A 21,848-nucleotide genomic window follows, 5' to 3' on the forward strand; every position below is an offset into this window, starting at 1 on the left:
TTCAAGCTCCGCAGTCAACCAGCTGGATCCACAAGTCACTTCCTCTTGCATGACACAATTTCCCCATCCATAAAAATTTAGATAGAAAACTCTCTTGTCATCTACTGAAGCCAACTGCCACACTAAGAACTAGGTTGCAATCCAACACTACGTTTATAATTCCTTTCACAACAGAAAACAAGTCTTTAAAAATTCTTGGACAACAACTGGGCGGTAATTAAGAGCAACACAGGTAACAAAACAGTACCAGAACATAATGCAAGTACTTACTGTCACTAGGGGTGCCTTGTTCTAGTAAAAACTGTTGTCCTTCACTCCATTGCCTCTCCAGAAGCTGTTCTATGCTGGCTGCTACTGGGGGCAAGTTTTCCCCGCAGTTGTTCCCTGATTGATCATAGCGAATCTGCAAGCTGCTTACAGGGGATCTGTTGAAAATATTGCAATTTATTGTTTAAAAGAAAATGACGGAAGGAAATGTATTAGCAAAAGCCTGTTGTTTTCTTACCTTGTATCAGCCCTTAGCACCTACATGCCTTACACCCCAAAGACTAAGCTAATTCATCAAAATCAGCAAGAACTCCTGGCCCTCACTACTAAGGCTTTGACTTAAATAATAATAATATTTCACAGCATTAGAATTTATACCAGGAAAACACACAGCTTCTTGCAAACGGACTAGCACAGAATAGCACATCCACATAGAAAGGTCATACAAATTCACTGCCTAACTTGTTCCAGAAAGAATCATGTAAAAACAGATTTTTGAAGGACTACAGGAAAATATTATTTCACAAGGAATGCAATGGAAGTCGAAGTTGTCCTCTGCTTGTCCTGTGCACACTTCAAGTACATTTTTTCTTTTCTGCTCACAATCACACATAGTTCAAAGAATAATCCCTTTGCAACATGCCTTTTCTTGTTCAGGAGAAAATCCAATACTGAGCATACAGCCACTAAAAGATAACCTCAAGTCCTACAAGAAGGCTTCTTTTTCATTGGGTAGAGCAAAATCTAACCTGTGAGCAAAACCAGACACTCAGTGTATTTCTGTCTCTGAATGCTGTCCTCCTGTATGCATCGCCCCATTCCTCATACAGGACCAACACCAAGGCCCACTAAAAGTTGGTTGGGTTTTCTTATTTGTTTGTTTTTAAATCAACTCAAGTGAGCTGAAATTCAGGTTCTTATGTATCGGTTATTACTGTAGTAATAAATATTTGTGCCACCACAGGATCACAGCTGTACTGCTCAACACAGTGCAAACTTACCAAGACCACCGCGGTCCCAGTACAGGCCAACATAGAGCACTCAGGAAATCGGTGTGTTAATTATGATTAGTGTAATAAGCAGTGGTCACAGCACATTAGCTACCTAATGACTGTCAAGCATTGCGTAGGCACCAGAGCAAAGTGATTTTTATGAGTAAAGGTTTTAAGTAGGTGACTTAAGAGCTCTGTAGGTATTTGTAAATATTCCTCTTTTGCATACAGGATGAAAAGAGGAGTAACACTTGTTAAAAGAAGTCTGATGAATGGGTAACCAAGGTGGTGCTTTTTGACAAGAGATGACAATTCTACAGCATTTAACAGGTCAGCACAGACATGAAAAACACAGCCTTAAAACTAGTTGTTTACATGACATGCTGAAGTGGTAAGAATGAAAGTTTATGCAGAAACATTCTGAACAGATGTACTACACTCTGCACAAACAACAGATTTTAATTAAACAAACAAGCAAAAAGCATACACACACACACACCAGCAACTTCTCTGCATGCACTTTACAGGCACGTAACACTACCCTAACAGATTATTCCTTGTGAATCACAAATCAACAACAAAAGTCTTGTTGGGCTTAGGACAGTTTCCTGTCGACTTCATAAAAGCATAAAATAAAGCAACACACAACTATATAACCTCACAACCCTTCCCTGGAAGCTTCTGGAGAGGTAGAAGAAAAAAAACAACTAGACTTCTGTATCTCAACATTAGTCAATCCGTCCTCTTCCAGCTGATCCTCTACTTCACCCCTTATATATGATACAGTTTCTGCACACTAGGTTTGAATCCTTATTCCACACATATTTGATCTTCTTTTCCAATCGTATTATAAGTGTGCTGTATGCGAAGCTTTGATGCAGTCACTGAGATGGCAATCCCTTCTCTGTTCCATGTTTCATACCTTGCTTACTTTCACAACTGTTTTTTGTTTGGGGTATAGCTATTCATACTCTTACAGTATTAATTTTAAGTAATATCACAAGTGATCTGCATTTAGATATAGGCATATATACATATAACAACGCAGGTATTACAAAACATTCTTAAATTTAAGGCAAAGTGTTGGGTGAAAAGAGTTTAATTGCTACCTTGGGAAAAGCAGCAATTCCTTTACAAAATAGAAACAGCTCACATATCCCCTGTATATTTATATTTAACATGTATTTCATATCCTCTAAATAACAATTTTAACCATGAGAGCTTAAATATCAAACTGATTACACAGGGGTACAAAGATACAGCAATATGAATTTGAAATGACCACACAGCTCGTGAGTCACACGAATCTTCTCAGAAGAGAGCAATGAGCTGTCATCAACAGCAAACACTTCTTTCCTCAAATGTTTTTATTTTGAACGGCTATTTTAAAATCACTGTTCTTTTGGAGAAGTGTTATTTATGAATCTCATAAGCTTCAAAGGGAAGAATCAGAACTTGTAGGAAAAATGCTTACAATACATAGTGCAGGTAACATAGCAAAGTTTTCAGATAGCAGATTTTTGAAGTTAGCTTTTTATTCACCATATTTTAACTAACCAAAGTTAATTATTTATTTAACTCAGGACGGTGAGGAATTACCTAAACAATTTAGAAGCGACTGCATGCTGTGTGCAACAGCAACAGATCGGTAGGGTAGGCACTGGATATGTTAAATAGCTACAAACACACTGCAAACCAGCAGTAAAATTTGCTGGCTAGTGAACTTACACAGGTATGTTTTTTTTTTTTTTTTTTGCATGCTAGATATTTCAGGCTGAATTTTTCATCTTTCAATTTCAGAAATACAGTAGCGATTCCTTCCCCCCCCCCCGCCAAATTTAAGGTAGATCTGGATGGAATTCTGCTCTGAGATGGCTTTTGAATCATATAGTTCTCCTTTACGATGCTAATGAAAATCAGCTGAAATCTTATTATATTATAAATACTGGACTACAAATACCCTGAGCACACACCCAATAAAAGTGTTTTAAATATGAGTTAAAAACATATTTAAGAACTTTAGCTTTTTAAATATTCTGTCTAAAGCCAGCCCGAATAAGAACTCTGGCCACCTCGGATCATACGACACCCAGGCCTCTGCAAAACAACTGAGCAAGCACTAAAACTTCTAATTACCACAACACATGTGCGTATGAGGACTACTTAATGATTACATAATATCAAGGGTCTGGAATTTCCTAATTGTCAAGCATTTCCCTGTGCAAAAATCTCTAACTTACTTCTATAGATATATACAGGCATGTTTCTTATTTATATAAGTAATTATATGGTACTTTTATTTAATAATATAACTACACATTTTTATACAAAGAACAGTCTAACCTCATTTGTAAATTCTCTATTTATTGTTTTAGAAGTAACATGCATTTGAAATCTTAAAAGCCAGTTCATGAATAGGTAACACCACTTAAGTATTATAATGGATATTCGCACCCAATTCAACAAGAAGTCTTTTGATTAATTAAGGAATATAACACAAGATCAACAAGATGTGTACACTAAATTACCTAATTTGAGATATTCATGATCAATTATTACAATAAACACAGGGTGTAACAATAAAACTCATCGTCACAATGCTGTATCTGTAACTACATTTTTTTTAGCCATACTAAAATTATTTAAGATAAAATTCCTATGCTTAGACCCTTGGTTAAAAAAAAAATCTAATATCAATACATAAGCTAATCAACATAAGATCTAAAATGGAAAATGCAGCCCTTTAAAGGCAAAAAGATGTACTATATATATATATATATATAAATGGAAAACATTACTGAAGTATTTAATACACAATTTTGAAATTTTAACAGTAAATATTTTAAATCAAAGTAATTTGATAGAATTCCAGCACCAGAACTCTTATATCAACCTCCTGCAGTAGTGGTGAATTGCAAGAGAACAAAAAGTGTTGTTTTTTCCCCTGCTAAGAATCACTGCATATTTGAAGTGGTGAGGGAAATTTGTTTCAAAATGTTTACTAATAGTTAATTTCTCAGACAGCCTTTTAACTGTGATCTTTGTAGTCTTCAAGTCTATGGGTTTTTGGACTTTTGCAAATTTGAATAAAACAATTACAGTAACAAGTCTGAGGAGGTAATTGTATTGTGAGGAGGTAGTATGTGTGGATTAAATGATAAATAAATCCCTTTAAAGCAAGTCTCCGTTTCGTACGGCCTTCATTTGTAAACCTAATTTCAGCGATACAAAAGTAAATTTCAGACCATTTTCAGCTATCTGGACACGTTAGGTTTTTTGATATATATATATATTTATACATAAAGGCTTTTAAAACGCTTACGTATTACTAGTAAAAAGACAGTGAAGTTTCCAAATCTTAAAACATTTCCTCTGCCTGCACTCCCCAATGTAAATAACGCTTACCGTGGTGAGAGACTTCCTCTGGGCGAACCTCCTCTGCCAACGAGGCTGCGGCTATTATCTCCAAGATCTTGATCTGCAGTGTAAATATTTCACAGCTGATAAATCGCCTCTTCTTAGATAAGAGTTTTAAAGCTGATGTAGATATTTTTAAAATATCTTAAATCTTAACTTCTCTCCGCAGTTAGTACCGAAGAACGAATCCATAACTAGTTTAAGATTGCTGAACTGTAGCATGTAAGGTGTTGTCCTTACACATTTCTGAGGCTGTACCAGGCCATGGATTATGTTCCCTTCTTTCATTCCTTTCAGTTTTACAGCACAGAAGCGTGGTTTGCATTTGCAGTACCCTCCCCTCAGCCACTTTTAATTTCTACGGTGAAAGTAATGAATCACAGCTGTGGACAGCTAATCTGTATGCTTATCACAGCAAATCCTGATGCTCTGTATTTTTTTTTTTAACACTTTGCATCCCAAAACAACTCATAAAATACGTAACGTATTAAACTTACCACCACCATCTAACAAGCACGTGTTATTCAGCAAATTTACTGAAAACTTTATGAAAGCGTGTAATTCACAAATTCCTATTTATAAGGAGAAGTATAGGAAAGTCCCTTGCTAAAAAGGTAGTAAAACAAACAAAAAAGGCCTCATTAAATATACAAAAACGTTTTGCTTGGAAGGACTCAAAAGGGTTATTTTCCCTATGGCCTCTCAATAAAATAACCCTATCTGCCCCCTTCAAGGTTGCCCTCCCCCTATTCTGAGTCAAGTGACCCCCGACCTCTCGGAGGGCAAAGACATGACTGATCCATTCTTGGTAAACTGCTAAACTCATTCCCTTCCCCCAAACAGGCATGACTACTACGACATGTCAACAAATCCGAACGGATGGAATGAAACAAAGCAAATCCAGTGGCTCATTAAAACTGGAGAGGAGACCGAATGTTACCAAATGTCAATCGGTAAATATTCACAAGATTACTGAATGCTGCAGAAGTTCGCTAACGGATCTCTTTCACCCCAAGTTGTATGTAATGCAATTTCATGAATTATGCAAATAAAGGTTTAAACTATTCACGACAAAACCCAGAGCTGTGTTACTCTCATTGCAAAGAGCTAAGAACTGAACACATCAATCACAGAAGTCACAGGAGACATTGTTGCATTCCTGCCTGCTGATGGCTCTGCTTAAACATTTACATTTCAGACAGTAAAAAAAAAGAAAAAGAAAAAAAAAGAAATAGAAAAAGAAAAAAAGCGGTTCTACACAATCAAGAATTTACTTCCAACGCGTGTAACTTTATACAGACATTAAATAACCAAATGCTGGGCAGAGTTTGAAAATAAACAATCTTTTTAAAAATACTTAAGTCCATAAACTATCGCCGTTTTTCCAGCACCACCAGGAAGCTTACCTGCTTGGCTGTTTTCAGTCTGAGCTATAAGTGTTGCCATGGCTGAATTGGGATTCAGCCTATTGCCATACATGTGGGATGGAGGCAGACTGAGAGAAGATCCAGGTAGCGTGTTTGCCTGCAAGAAACCAATTAAAACTTGAATCCCTTTTTGACAAGGGGGAGGAATACTGAATATATTTTCAAGAAGTCTTCCTAATGCAAAATAATTTTTTATTTTTTTTAAGTTGACTTTAAAAAAAATGGAATGTATTCAACAGAAAAATTTATTTTCCATATGTGAGTACAGAAATAGAATTGAGGTATATTCAAAACACATCCAGTATTAAAGTACAGCCTTTGGTAGATATGTTAATTTTAAAATCTTCTAATAAATGTTTATTGCAGCAAATATTAAAAATACCTAAATTGCATTTTAAAACAACCACCACGGAACAGGGTGGGCAGACCCCCTTGCAATCCCAAAGTATGCACTCAGTGCTAGGACTTAGTGGCATGGCGACCATGTGGTTATCCTACTAATTATTTAATCTTATTAAACCATTTACAAAATAAGGGCAGGTAGACAACAGATGTCTCACAAATGCTCGGGTTCCTTACATCACAAGCCGGCTGTGGAGGTCAAAAGGTCCAACTTTCAGCTCTATAGTTTAACTACACCGAGCCATATTTCCTTTGCTCTGCTCCGTCATTAGTAAAACCTGCACACTATTTTGTTACTTCCTATTTTGATAGACTTCGGAAGCCTGGTGTTTTTTTGTTGTGTTTTGTTTTTATTTTCAAGAACGCAAACAGCCATTACAAGTATGTTTTCTATACAATAGGGGGCTCAACGAATCCCAGCTTTGCCCTGACCCCATATAAGGGACTGTATTTTTGGCCGCGGGCCAGCTCTACTTATTGAAGAGCTCCCAAAGTTTGTGTTCATTCATGTTGCTAACCACAATTCTGAAGGTCTCTGCTGGGACTTGTGCCAAACAAGCGAAAATGAACCCTTAAACAGATGAAGCTAAGGAGGCTGGCCAAAATCTTGCATAATCCAACGCAATAAAAATACCTTCCTCCTTGGCCGCTTATGCTTTTTCCCCTTTCGAAGAAAAGATTTGTGTCAAACGCTGAGTTTCAGAGACAAGCAATCAAAGAAAAAAAAAAAAGGCAGCGCTGCTTATTAAAAAGGCATTTTCCTACCTGACAAAAGAACTTATTTCAGAACAAACAAAAGATTGCAATATTCAGAGTGGGGGGAAATCACAGATACACAACCTGCATGATTTTAAGTTTTAGAACGAATCTTTAAGAGCAAGTAAACAACCTTCACAAAGGAAACTTTTTTTGAGAAATGGAAAAAAAAAAAGAAGGTGAACAGTAAGGAACTCAATTTGTGGGACATTTTGACATGTCTAACTGCACACAAGAGACGAGGGAAACATACTGGTTATTACAGCAAAATATTACAGAGTATAAACTATGTCTCTGGAAAGAATCACACACTACCATTAAGTTTTGGCTTTCAGCCAACATATTAAACTTGATGAATGGACTTTTATGAATTCACACAACTGTTTTCAATGATGCTTTATTTACTATATACTGGTGAGAAATTGCGCTTGATACTTGCATTCTTCTACTGTCACGAAGTTCGGAAAAGCCACAAGTAATTACTTACAATGATGAGGCTTTTTTCACTTCTCATTTTAAAGGTATTTGCAAGATTGCTAGACACAGAACTGCAGTTTCACTTCAAATCTGGCTCTTTTTATTTTTTTTATTTTTTTAAATTTTTTTTTTTTTTTTTTTTTTACAGAACTGCACGTCTCCAGTAGAATTAGTCTGAATTATTTTTAACTCTTAAAATAACACAGGCATTTCCACCTACCTGGACACAACAGCTTCCAGTAATACAATACATATTAGTACCGTGACACTTACTGATGCAGAAGGCAAGAGTGCACAACTCCTGCTGTTTTCTTCAACATAAGCATATAGAGCGATTTCAAATCAACTATTACTGCTCATTAGTAATTTTCCATTGTTTTCCTCTCAAAAAAACAAAACAAGCCCCAATTCTTTCACTGAAGAAATCTTACAGAACAGTACATGAAAATACAGCCATTATTTGCTTCCATATCTAAGAGACAAGGCTAGCAAATTAAAAATCTACACACTCTTATTAATATAAACAGGTTGTGATTACGAATTCTAATATAGCTTGCTAGTTTTTACACTACAAGCATAATGTTATTTGTGTTTAGTTTTAGAGTATTTCTATAAAAGATTTTTCTTAATTCTAGCTCACATGTTACACAGAAGCTGCAGTATTTTTACTCTCCTTCTGTGTAATTCACTGTAAGGCTGCTTCAAACTGTACAATAGCAACTATATATACTAATTTATAATGGCAGGGCAGCTATAATCAGCAAGGAGAACAGACGTTTATTTGACTGAAACATGCCCAAATAGCTTTAAGAACTTTCTAAAAAGTATCTAAGTATCTTGAAAGGAGTCGCTGAAGTCTGTTGAGTAACTATCACATCACAAAACAGAAGACATCAAAGGAATTAAACAATGTTTGCCAAGTGGGCTGATATAACAGATCAAAAGACTTAGCATGATTTAAACAATATCTAAGAACTTGATCTTTTTCACAAGTGGTGGTTCACCCTAAACTTAACCCCTGTTTATACTTTAAAATAATAGCCAAGGTGTCCCACAACAAGCTGGAAGTACAGAAGTTGTGGTGACATCACAGATCCCGTGCAGCTCTCCAAGCAAAAAGTCGCGTTAGTAAAATTGTTCGAGTAAGCTGGAGGTAAATAAAAAAAATGGAAATACTTTTTTAAATGGCAATGTAAAATGACAAGAATAACGATTTGCGAAGCTTTATTAGGTATGTGACGACTTCATCTGACAGGAGAGTAGAGGAGGTGGAGGAGTACTACATTATTTAAAGGTGAAATAGGAGCTTCATGTTTCACTCACAGTTGAAACAAGCTGTAGCAAGCATTTATTAAAAATGCGCAATCATCCTGTCAATACATATTAAGGTCACAGGACTGAAACATGCTCTAAAATCCAGAACTTTTAAAGGCATAGTAGTCTTTGTTTCAACCGAGTCCATTTAAACAGTCAACACAACGCACGATCAAAACGTACGAACTAATAAAGAGACTGCTAAGTAGGTATTTTGAAAAGGCTGCAAATTTTCTCAAAAAGATTTTTGCAGAAGGATTTAAGCCCATCAAGAGGTATATAATACACTGCTTTCATTTATGGCATGTTCAATAAATCAGTAAAGCAATAAGCAGCAGAGCAGCACAGACAGAAGATACGTTGTAATTCAGAGAGTGCCCGACTGCAATAGGAACAAATGCCCGATATTTGATGGATGCTTAAAAACACTTCCTCTACTGAAGGAAGGAGAGGGTATTCCGCTAATCAAAAGACTGCATTTGCAAGTTAACCAGATTTAACTAGTAAATACAAATATCCCGTGGAATATTTAAAATACTTTTGTATTTCTCTAATGTTTACATGACTTCCAACTTGTATTTTAGTATATAACACTGTGAATATAAAGTTTCACGTTAGCATTCGCAACTGGACATTTCTTTAATTTTCCAGGGAACACAATTTTTTCATGTAAAAAGTTAATTATTTTTTAAGCCAAAAAAAAGGGGGGGAGGGGAGCAATGCAACAATGCTTAGCTGTATGCAATTGCATCAGGTCTCAAAAATTGGAGAACCTTGGAGCACACCAATTCCCCTGTTCCTTTCAAGTTCTACGCTCTGAAATATTTTCTGATAACAGGCCTCATTTCTGTCTCAGCCCCACACCAGTAAGGTTTTAATACTCAGCGTGTGATGAGAGATGAAACCAAGTGTGAACAACTTTCAGGTCCCATGAGTAGGCTGACTGTTGAAGCTGTCAGGTTCAATTGCATCATTCCACATTATTCAATGCCCCAAACTGCACCCTAATTGTTAGGGGCTTAACATATTCAAAACCATTGTTTAGCCTAATGCCGAAATGCCTACAGTTGAGTTTCCATAAAGAAAGGGGAGGGATTTAATTGTAGTTAAACCATTACCGAACTCTCCTCCTTTCATGATAGGACAACAAGGATGGCCTCAACAACCAATTCCGAGACAGCTTCTTAATCAGCTTCTATCCAATCAACATACCTTTTCCCTTCCGCTTTAAAAATAGTCATTGCTAAATTGTAGCTTTGCATTATATTACGATGAGTCTTTCAAATTAGTGACATCACTTAATTACCTACTCCAGCCAATACATATCTGACAAGAATAAATTAAAAGGATATTTTTATTTCTCATTTATAATAAAAACATATCATTGCTCTTACATTGACTATGCCCTTTTGATTACCAGATTAACATGCTTGGGGTCATAACATTTACTAATCATACTACTATTTTTTTTTTATTTTATTTTTTTTAACCATGGCATGATGCTGTGATAGAAAGCTCAGAACGACCCACAATTCCCATTAACACAAACTGAGATCAAGAGCACTAGATATCACCAAAACCATGCAAATTTCTGTAAACTATATTGAAAACTACTTCTGAAAAGAGTATAAAAAAGTAGTTGAAATTTCAAGCTAAACATTTTAGGGTTGTTCTGCTACACTTTGGGAAGATGTTTCTAGTGTAATTCCATGCAACTGATTAGCTTCATGAAAGATGGAAGGAAATTCAAGGTCTTGACCAACTATTAAGGTCAACGTGATTTTTCTATAAGTCACCTTGGACTAAAGTATTTTGGTCAACGGCAAGCAACATTTATCTGAAAAATAATAGCAAAATTAAAACCTACACTAAAATAAAAAAGAGCTTAGATATTGAAACACATTCATGCTATATAAATGACGCTAAATACAAATGGATAATATACATACATACAAATCAGCTGCTTTTCTTGAGAATTGGCAAGAGCTTGCCTATCAAGTGATAGCTGCAAAAGTAACTTGGCCTTTTGTGTCTCCTAGCTTAATTTGGACACAGAAAGGTGATTTTATCCCTAGAATTTTTTAAGCCAATCACACTGTGTGGAGCATGTAGAAGTTGGCTTTTCTTGGGTATCCAAGGCAATGGAAGAATGTGTTATCAAGTCCTTTTACTCTTTCAGTACCTTTGGTACCTTCTTTAGCTTCATTTAAGTGATGTGTAGGGTTCCCCTCCACATCATTACTTGCCTTCTCTGATTTCTATTAACTCTTCATATGGGATGGCAATACACACCTCCCTAAGGGTTGTCAGACTGCTGTTAACTGCAACAATACACCAAAATTTCTAGGAGCCCCAAGAGAGAGTTCTGCTAAATCAACTGCTGCATTTCTACTCTTGAATCAACTCACTACAAATATGAAATACGCTTAGAAATCTTATCTAGACCTTGCTTCCATTGGAAAAAAAATACTTAAGGATTTCTGCTTTGCTTTGTTTTTTTTAAATATACCAAGAAATACAGATGAAACTGAGGACAACAAAGAAAATCCTGAATACAACACTATTTCCAGATTTCTTCTGAAAACCTTCATATGACTTTTCAAAACAAATAGCACAACAGAATAATTTTAAAATGCAGCATGATAAATACCAGCGATTTATTTCACCTGAACCAATGCCTTCCTTTATACCTTTTGAATTTTTCTATGTTTCCTTATTTATTGGTTGAACATAATTAACTTTCAAGCAAACTAGCATACCGACTTCTGGATGAAAACAGCCTACAGCACTGCTGATGACTGAAAGCAGGAACTGCACACAACTTTTTATGGCTAATCTCACCTCATTTGCCATCACACATACATCAACAATATGAATCAACCCCAAACATTTACTACGACGCGTTACTCATTCTTTCCCCAAAAGGAATACTGGGCTTGAAAAGATAACCCATCCCACACTGCCACCACTACCATCAAGGACATTAAAGGCCTTAAAGTTTGGTGAGCTTCTGTTTTGTTTTTAATGGGTGCAATAAAGGTGCAATTTTCTGAAATTAATTGGACTGTATACAAAAAAATTTCACTAACTGACTAAAATAAAAGAATTAACAGAAAAGCTTACAATGCTGGAAAAATTAAAAGGAAAACAGAATGTTTTTGTGGTATCTTCGAATAAAAAGCAACTTTTCAATCAAAAAGCATTTAGCTACAAACATATAAATGACTATAATTAAAATCTGTTAGGAAAAATGTATACGTAACTTGTAAATCATCCTATGGAAACATTATTCACAACATTATTACTTTTTATGTTACTAGCACAAATAAATACTTGGAACTTTTAACTGTGATGAAGACTCTTGCTTATGAACAAGAAAATAATCAAATACTGTCTTTGAAAATCAATTGTTTTGATTAAATGTACAAATAAATCCTTCAATTAAATGAAATCATCTAACCTTCAAACAAGAGCACTCAAATATTTGCCAAGAAAGGCATGAATGAATGCAACTGGGAAACTCAGTGGGATTTGAAAGGCAAAATGAAAAATTAATGGCACACCTACAGAAACTAATTTATACCTCTGCCCACTGTACAACAAGGGCACATCAAGTCATTAAAAACCACATGGGTGGAAGGCCTCTCTTCCAATAATGGGAAAAAGCTATAACCTCAATGGTAGAACCACTTTACTGGTCTCTTTCACGTTAACTAAGCTGGATACTCTGTAAAATTTTAGGCCATTGTAAATAATTTAAGAATTAGACATTAAAAAAGTAGGCCTGTACGAAAATTTACTAAAAAGCTACCTCACTAAAAGTGAAACTTTTTTTTCACCCTCTTCCCTTCCCCTCCCCCCTTTTATTTCAAAGGAAGGCTTTACAAAGATAAAACTCTGGGATCCCTCCCCCTCCCACACAAACTAAATGCTAACATTTCAACACAAATCCCCTTTACCTCAAGTTTGTTCCTCCATCCTTTCCATCCACCTCTGTCTCCACAGCACTTAACCTGGATGTGCTCTACACAGACAACGGAAGCAACATTCCGCCCACGAGCCTGTTTTCCTTAAGAACACCAACCTGTGCACCAGGAATCCCAATTTCACTTTCATATTGACTAGCAGAGAGAACGACTTGATTAGGAAACCGACCCACATCCCCGTAAGGTAATCTGTTTTCTTCACAAGTATCCCAAAGAAATCCAGTTTAGTGAGATACACTCATAATATGGTAAGTAATGAATCTGAGAGAAAAGTAACTACCTTCAAGATTGTCTATATTTTCAAAAACAGTAATAATAAATCAGCTCTTTATTCGCACATCTTGACATTGCAAATTTCTAAATAAAGCTCAACAGTCTTTGCAGTTTAAGTGATGAAATGAACGCCTATAGCAGCAGAATTGCTGCTGTGTAAAAACGTTTGCAAGATACTCAACATTTTACACAAGGCCTGTAAGGACGCAGCCTCAGCAATGAACTTTGCAGCTTGTAACAAAGGATATATACTACATAAACTTGCAATCCATTTCAAGTCAAAGCTAAACAACTGGTCTCATCTAATATTTTTTTATAATCATCATTCTTTCCATTGCATGCAGACTAGAAAATTTCACATTTTTCACATTCACCACCATTACTATTGTCTCAGGCAGCTAAATTGAAGTAGTGCTACACTCAGTTCAACGAAGAGGTCAATGTGCCTCAGTTGCCTGGAGACTGATGGTTGCTACAGCAGCACCAGATAAGCCAAGCTAAATAAGCTTCAGCTCGAAGGCAGAAAACATTTATTGCTAGCCCGAAACGTTGACGCAGTTGTCTCAGCATGCAGCACTGCGCAAGATCCTGCAACTGCCTCTCAGGCTACCTGGGTATTGCATAAGTGTACATGAAGGCAATCTCACTGAAGCAAGGGGAGAATATAAAAAGTAAGGATTTTAATTGGGCTAAATACTAGATTACTTGCAACTATGATCCCTTTGTTCTTCTAGTTGAGTCACATGTTCGAAGGAATTTTCCCTCTGGCTGTAAATTCTTCCTCCTTGCTACTCTCCTCCACCCCCACCCCAAAAATCCCCAGTCAGATTGAATGAAAAGAAAATTAGATTTTTACCCATTTTGCCTAGAAGTAACAAAGAATTAAAACAGCTTTTAAGTGACCAACAAAACTGAGATGACAAAATCTTTACTAGCATCCTTCTTTTTACATTTTTGATTCTGTGAGTCTCTTAAATTTAAGTGGCTGTGACACAAACATGGTTTAGTGGTTTGGGAAGGAAAAATCACTGTTTTGCACTGAAAACTTACACCACAATACCAAAGCCCTTTCTGTCTGCAGCACTGAGGGATGCGTTTAGGACACTTCCTAAATCTACCAGCATTGGCAGCTCCCTGTGGCAGAGCCCCAAGGATGAGCAGCGTACTTTTTAAAGAATGATTTCTTTTTGTTCTGGATGCGCTGCTGCTGCTTTTCCCTTTTTCCTTATGTTTAAAGATAAAGAGAACGGAGTAATCTCCACATCCAAACACTCCGTGATACATGTTGATATTTTACCTTTGACCCCACAGCTAGGAGCCTCTTCTGAGAGATCTTATCACCAAGAGGTGTTTTGATAGTCACATAAAATATGTTAAGTGGTTTTCATGTACCCACCATGTCTATTTATTAGAGAATTACAGTATCATTTTAAGGATATGATTTCCTTTTTCTGGAAGCATGCTGCTTAAACCACGCAGTATCATAATTACAAGATGATTTATTATTCTATTTTTAATTACCACTCATATTAAATTTAAAGCAAATCATCTTTAGAAAGAATTTAAAAAAACAGAAACCAGAACAAAGTGCTTATCTGCAAGAAAGATCATATATTTGATTTACTATCAAAGAAAGGAAAAGCCTGGTATGACCTGATGTCATGATCACCAGAGGTAACGTATTTTGGAAAAAAAATAAGAAAAAATAACATTATCATAAGCACTATCAATGCTTTATATAAATGACTGATTCCTAAGGGTTAAGAGGTTTCATTATAAGGCACCCACCCAAATAACCGTTATACAATATAAAGGACCCATCCAAGTCGCTAGGCTTTGCTGTATAGATTTCTGCTCTTTAACTGCACTCTGGACATCGTGACAGCTATTCAAGCATTCAGCATCTATTATTTCTGTATTAGGAAACAGAGGTCAGAAATTGACCTGAAGAAATATAAAAACAACATAAGGGTCTTCCCAAGTTATGGAAATCATCTTTGATTGCATAGCTAAATTTACCATAATTAGGATAAATTCTTTTGCACAGCAAGAAAGGGTTATTCTATTTAAATAGGTCTGTTGAGATAATTTTAACACCTCTAGTTTTAAGTCTTAAGATGTCCTGACCCAAAGCTGTCCACACAAGCATTACACTAAATTCTTAACTTCAGCCATTCCGCGTGGTTGTGATGTGTACCTTTGGGACTGAAGCAGGATGCCCACTTAAGCAACCAACCATCTAGTGCAGGTTACTTGAAGTCTGAGATTATTACGTCTGTCATGTCACAGCATCCTACAACTGAGGACAGTTTGTCCTTTTTCATGTTTTCATTCTACCCCCTGAAGAAAAGCTCATTAAAGCACTGACAGCTAACAGACCTACCATTTTCTAGAGCACCCACGGAAAGGATGGCCCAGAAACTTCATTTAAATGGACTTACGCTTTTACCTGCCCAGTTCTAGCACACATCAGATGCTTATCCTGAAACTTTCCTCCCTTCCTCACATTTACTTCCAAGCTGAACATTAAATAAGCAAGCAGGAAAGAATAGGAAAGAGGGTATGTTTCTCTGAAGAAGACTGGGAAACAGAAGCGGATGGTGGAGTATCTTCATTGGCCGTACTGAATTCGAGAATATGACATCCATAATTTGTTGTTACAACTGAAAACCCAGTGGCAGTATCAATCAGGCAGGTGCGTTATGCTGTCCGACAAAAATGTCAAATCTGCCTTCTGAAGACTTGCCCAATAAAAGTGCCTTTTCAGTAAGGACTACTCGTTGAAGCTGTATTTCTATGTAATCATAATTTCAGCTACAGAGAACATTCCACCCCTGTTTTGGAAGGCATCAATAGCATTGCTCTCGAAGTCGCTCCTAACCTCTGTTGGCTGGCACAAGAATTAAGAACAGCATTCCTTTTTACCAGTATGTTCAATTTTTTTTTTTGAAAATAAAAAGGAGGAGGAGGTTGCCTTGAGAATATGCCAAACGATGAGCAGACTTGAACTGTGACAGAATAAAAAACACTAAAATAGGAAATACAAAAACAGTGTAAACTAATGGTGTAGAGAAAGAGCAGGGGGCTACACAGATCCAAAACTAGGAGCTAGAGTAATTCAGAAAGTGAGAAAATAAAAACCGCAGGACAGCAGCATCTGAAACATCAGTTGCCATACATTCAGCATCTGAAAAGATCTTAGGATTCCTGAGCTTTCACATTCCTCTATTGTTAACAAATAACTCCAAACCTATTGAAAAAATTAAGCCTTATCTCTCTCTAAAGGCTGGATCACACAAAAGAGGATAACCACCACTATATGAATGCTAAAGAAAACCCTGCTGTTTTCCTACTGCTCCTAAGGGGAGCAAAGCCAAACGGACTTCAGGGATAATGGAAGTGATTAAAGCAAACTTATTTCACTTAGAATTGCAACTGAGTAGCAGCACCTACCTTCCCAATTATCACATCTCCACCGCCGAGGCAGTAGTTTATTACACTATGTTGAAGTGGACCTCTCACACCACCACAATTAAATCCCGGACTAAAGTCATGAACAGCAGCTATTCAGTTTCCCTATCCCTGTGCAAGTCACAAGAACTGCTGTTACAGATGCTTCTTTTCCTTCCCTCTATTAGCTGCTTGTGTGGTCAAGGAAACACAGTGCATAAAGTAAGAGATGAATACTTAGGGAACAAAAATGGAGAAAGAAAAACAGCTTGAGATAAGAAAGAATCTACTAGCAAAAACATTTTTCTCTCTGTCCTAAGAAACACAAAATAACCCTTTGGACTGTATCTGTAAGACAGGTTAGTGTCATGGATGTGCAACACTGCTTCAAACTGCCCCATGGTTCTGTTTCTTACAATCACCAGGACCTTAGACACCGTCACATGGGAGGCAAAATAAATCCAAAGTTGCCACTTGGCCACAGTTTCCAAAATGAAATTCTGAAAATAATTTCTGCATAAACCATGATTACTATAGCCTAAAGATCATACTTTACTGACCCATACAATACCAGCACCAAAAATCAGATTAGCTACAAATCTTGAAAATAAAAGGCTCTATTGTAAAGAAAGCACTACATGCATATTCTACTTGCACTAAAAATATTATTGATATTAGATGACAAGATGCATTTTTCATTAACAGAATATAAAGTCTGAGAAATTAATCAATGACTGAAGAAAATCCAGTTAAAAACCTTTACTTCCATTTCTGCAGTCTGATGCTGTATTCTGTGTTCACAGAGAGCCCAGAAATAAATGGGAATGGAGCACTACTTGGATAGTTTCACTCATTTAGGGAACCAAAATGAACAGACAGCTCGACCAATCTCAATCTCAACCAAAGCAACAAACATTTCCTTCACTACAAAACAGGTAATTTACTAAAACTAAGTTAAAAAATTAAACTAAGTTATTCTAATGACCACCATTTGCTGACAAGCAGAAGACAAACACTGATGGACAATACCAAAAGATGCTGAGGAACCTAGGTCACTACTTTTGTTATAAACACATATTAGTCACTAAAAATACCTTATCAGAAAGTGCAATATAGCAGGCTGTTACAGAACAGCGTAATAGGCTAACCACCATCTCTGATACAATCAAGTATGAAACACAAGGAAATCTTCAAGATAAAGCTGAGCACAGAACCTTGTGTTGGTCCAAACTGTGACTTGGCTTAACAAGGAAAAATTAATACAATATTCAAAACCAAAATGCAAGAAACTGATTTTTCTTAACAACAAAGCACATGTTAATTTTCCTGTAAAAGTTAAAGACATCTTTTTCTCAGAGAAAAGACAGTAGTTTGTGAGACAGTATTTTGCTGTTACATGCAAAACAGGCAGTACCTACAAGCACACAGAGAGGATCAATTCACAGAAAACCAGAAACAAATATTTGCATGGGCTGTGCATTCTTCTCCTGTATGTCATCGTCTTATATTCTTGCAATTGTTAAACACATTGTTATGCTAATAAAGTCCCACTTAATTGCACAGTGTAAACTATCAGAGAAATATATATGCATATATATAGATAGATAGATAGATAGATGCATTTCCAGCTAGCAGACCACTGATTCCCAGCTGGTGAGAAACACCAGCAGTTAAATTCAGTTATGGCACAGCATGGAACACAAGCTAATCATCTCTTCTGAATTTATTACGTTGGAATAAAAATTATGGGTGGGATAAAGTCAGAATAAAGTGAGATACGTAAGAAAAGGTGATTACAATGAGGCCAGTCTTAAAAACAAACAAAAAGCACACTGTGGGAGCCATCCCATCCTAGCAGACAACAGAATTAAAGAATTCAAAACCAGAATTCCAGGATTCCAAAAAAAAAAAATTTAAGCTTTAAAATCAGTGCTGTTTAGTTACTGGAGGAAAAAGCAGCACTTGAGGGTACTACTTTTGGGGTTTTTCATCACTTCAGTTTTATAGGGACACAGCAGTTATTCAACAATACAGGCACGGTAGTATTGCTTGTAAGTTTTCCTAATGCCATGAGCAAAACTTTCTGTATTAGATGTCTGCTATAGCCTCCTAGTTAAAACAGTTCAGCCAATTCTGAGACTCAATCAATAGAAATGCATTTTTCCCCCCCAAGACCTTCTCTTTGGAATTTCCTAACACCCCATTATTAAAAAAAAAAAAAAAGATAAAATACATTAAGATCTGGCAAATTTATGATCTCTCCAAAATCATAATTTACAATTGCCTAATAGAAAAAGAGAAGTTAAGCAAAGTCTTAGAGGAGTGTGCTGTAACAGCATATATTTGAGGCTATTCCAATTTTTAGTATTATTCCAACTGCACATCAGTCATGCTGACCAAACAGCTGAGCAATCAAATTTTGAGCATAGTTGCTCTCTTAACTAATAGTTCAAATAAACCCAACCTTTTAAACCATTACTTTTTACCTTCTATAGGGGCACAAGCTTACCTTAACTTGTAATCATTGTAGGTACACCTAGCATCTTGGCTGATTTTCTTTTAATTAGAGCACTACACAACAAATACATTAGCACACCATTATTTGAAGACTTTCATGGTCAAGAGGTGGGTAAACACTGATAATACACCCACAAGAGCCCAGTCAGCTGATGCAGCATTCTTATGAAACCTTGCAGAACTAAGCAGGCAAACCCTCACCCTTGAAGCATATTCAGTCATGTCCCTAACTGCATGGTGAAACAGTTCTCTTGACTTAGGAACAACTGCACAGTAAAACAGGTTCTCTTGACTGAGTCTGTTCAAATACCAGCAAGGACCTCATGAACTGAAACTAAAATTCCCAGAGTCCAGGAAAAACAAAGTTACAGGTGGTCATCATGATTTAGCATGAAACAAAGTCCTTTGTGCTGTGGAAGTGTCTGCTTGGTATTTTCATCGTAGAATCATTATAATGGAATGGTTTGGGTTGGAAGGAACCTTAAAAATCATCCAGTTCCAATCCCCTGCCATGGGCAGGGACACCTCCCACCAGACCAGGTTGCCCAAAGCCTCATCCAGCCTGGCCTTGGGCACCTCCAGGGATGGGGCATCCACAGCTTCTCTGGGCAGCCTGTGGCAGTGCATCACCACACTCTCCCCTCTTTTAGTATAAAACCACTACCCCCTGTCCTAACCCTACACCCCCTGACCAAGAGTCCCTCCCCAGCTTTCCTGTAGGCCCTTTAGGTACTGGCAGGCCACTATAGGGTCTCCCTGGGACCTTTTCTTCTCCAGGCTGAACAACCCCAGCTCCCTCAGCCTCTCTTTATGGCAGAGGTGTTCTCAGCCTAGGTTTGCAAGTCCTAAAAGTTGGGAAATGGCATATGGGTTCTGTCCCATTGTTTTTTTAATCTATTTATCCTCTATCAGAGTTTAACAAATAGAAAGCAATAGTGTACAGCTCTTGCTTGTTTACCTATTTCATGTCATCTCTCCTTTTACATACCTTTGGCTTATTCTGTCCAAGAGTCTCCTTTTCAGGCAAGTAGTCCTACACCATTTACTCATCCCTTATAAAGTTGCCGGTCCTTGCCACTGTTTGCTCTCATACCTCTTTCAAGTCTACTGTATCTGTTTTGCACAGAAACTGTTTTCCCTCTAACATAAATTTCATTTGCCCTCTTACCATTTTGTCAACACAGGCTGGTGAAGTCTTTCAGCAGTTCTGAGTTTGAGTTGACCTCATGATAGCTCATTGCATCACCTAGCGTAATCAAATGTAGCTTCTGTTCCTCCTCCTTTTCTCAGATCATTTATGAATATGTTGAACTGTACAAAAGGCCACAACACTGATTATTCTAAGACTGCAATGGAAAGCCCTCCACTGCAAGAGATGAGCATCTACTTGTTTGGTTTTTCTTAATCATTTAATCAGCTACTGAACTATGACACAACCTCTCTGCTCATCTCCAGGCTGCTTATTTTAAATGTCGTGAGTTATTTTATGTAATAGCTTTTGAAAATTAAAAAAAAAAAAAAGAGTAAGAGGAACTCCAGTTGGTTACAACTTTCCTTCAGGAATGCTACATTAGCTCTTCCCAAAAGCACTGCTATTTTTGCCCCCCCTTTTTTTTTTTCCTTAAAATGGTTTCTACCGATTTCTGTGGAGATGTCACCCAATTTTGGGTGAAACTAGCCAGCTGTTTCCAAAGTTGTGATACCAAAGTTATGATACAGAAATCAGACACAGATACAATGGGATAACACAAGACTTATTTCTTTCAGAAATGAATCTAGAAGAATTACTTTAAAGTACGTACTACCTGCTATATATAGCAGCGTCATTTGATATTGAAATGTCACACTACTACACTTGTCTCTGTACAATATTTCTGCTATACACTTATTACACACACGCCTGCACATATGCACACAAAAACACACAGGTTTCAGGTTTATATCCACTATCTTAATTCTATAGAAACTATAGTTTCTATAAATTAAAAATTGATGACTTGTATGCACACACCAAAAGATACATTTGATATATTAGTTGTAAAACAGATTCCCAACAGAAAACAAAAAATACAAGAAACACAAAGTACAAGAACCATTATGCCCAGTACAGCATTCCTTCATACTCACTCTAATCACGTTGGCTCTCTACAGCCATAGCTTCATACTCCATGGATACTCCATGACTTTCAAAAATGTAATCTTGTCTAGTTTAAATTCACACAAAATACTACCATAATTTTTCTATTTCATGACTTTGACCATGTCACACTTCCTTCTGCACTCCTCCTCCCTTATCCCTTCAGCAGACACAACCTATGTATCTTCATTTGTATGACCTCTCGAATACCAAACTACAGTGTGTCTGTCAACTTCCATTTGCTATCAAGATGCCAACCTTGGCCTCCTCTTTGCCAAGGCTAGCTTTAGTTGTCCATTTTTCAAATCCCCCAAATAAACCCGTTCATTCTTTAATTGATACCACCATATTTTATTTACATGAAACATTCAAAAATTTTAGTTGATTTCTTCTTTTAAATTCTTTCTTAAAACACTGTTCTGACAACAGACAT

General features: G+C 36.7%; 1 protein-coding gene across 7 annotated transcripts in view; it reads right to left on the reverse strand.

Moving 5' to 3' along the window:
- The window catches only part of MLLT10 (MLLT10 histone lysine methyltransferase DOT1L cofactor), a 129,832-nt gene that overhangs the window by 13,365 nt on the left and 94,619 nt on the right, over positions 1-21,848 (reverse strand). For all 7 annotated transcript variants that reach the window (XM_080579108.1, XM_080579107.1, XM_080579106.1 and 4 more), the window contains 3 exons: positions 6,083-6,200; positions 4,665-4,737; positions 271-425 (listed from right to left, as the gene is read on the reverse strand). In XM_080579108.1, the coding sequence (XP_080435234.1) occupies positions 271-425; positions 4,665-4,737; positions 6,083-6,200 (346 nt within the window). The remainder of the gene's footprint in view (positions 1-270; positions 426-4,664; positions 4,738-6,082; positions 6,201-21,848) is intronic.

This window comes from Anser brachyrhynchus (assembly GCF_964034855.1).
Source record: "Anser brachyrhynchus genome assembly, chromosome: 2".
Classification (NCBI taxonomy): Eukaryota; Metazoa; Chordata; class Aves; order Anseriformes; family Anatidae; genus Anser; species Anser brachyrhynchus.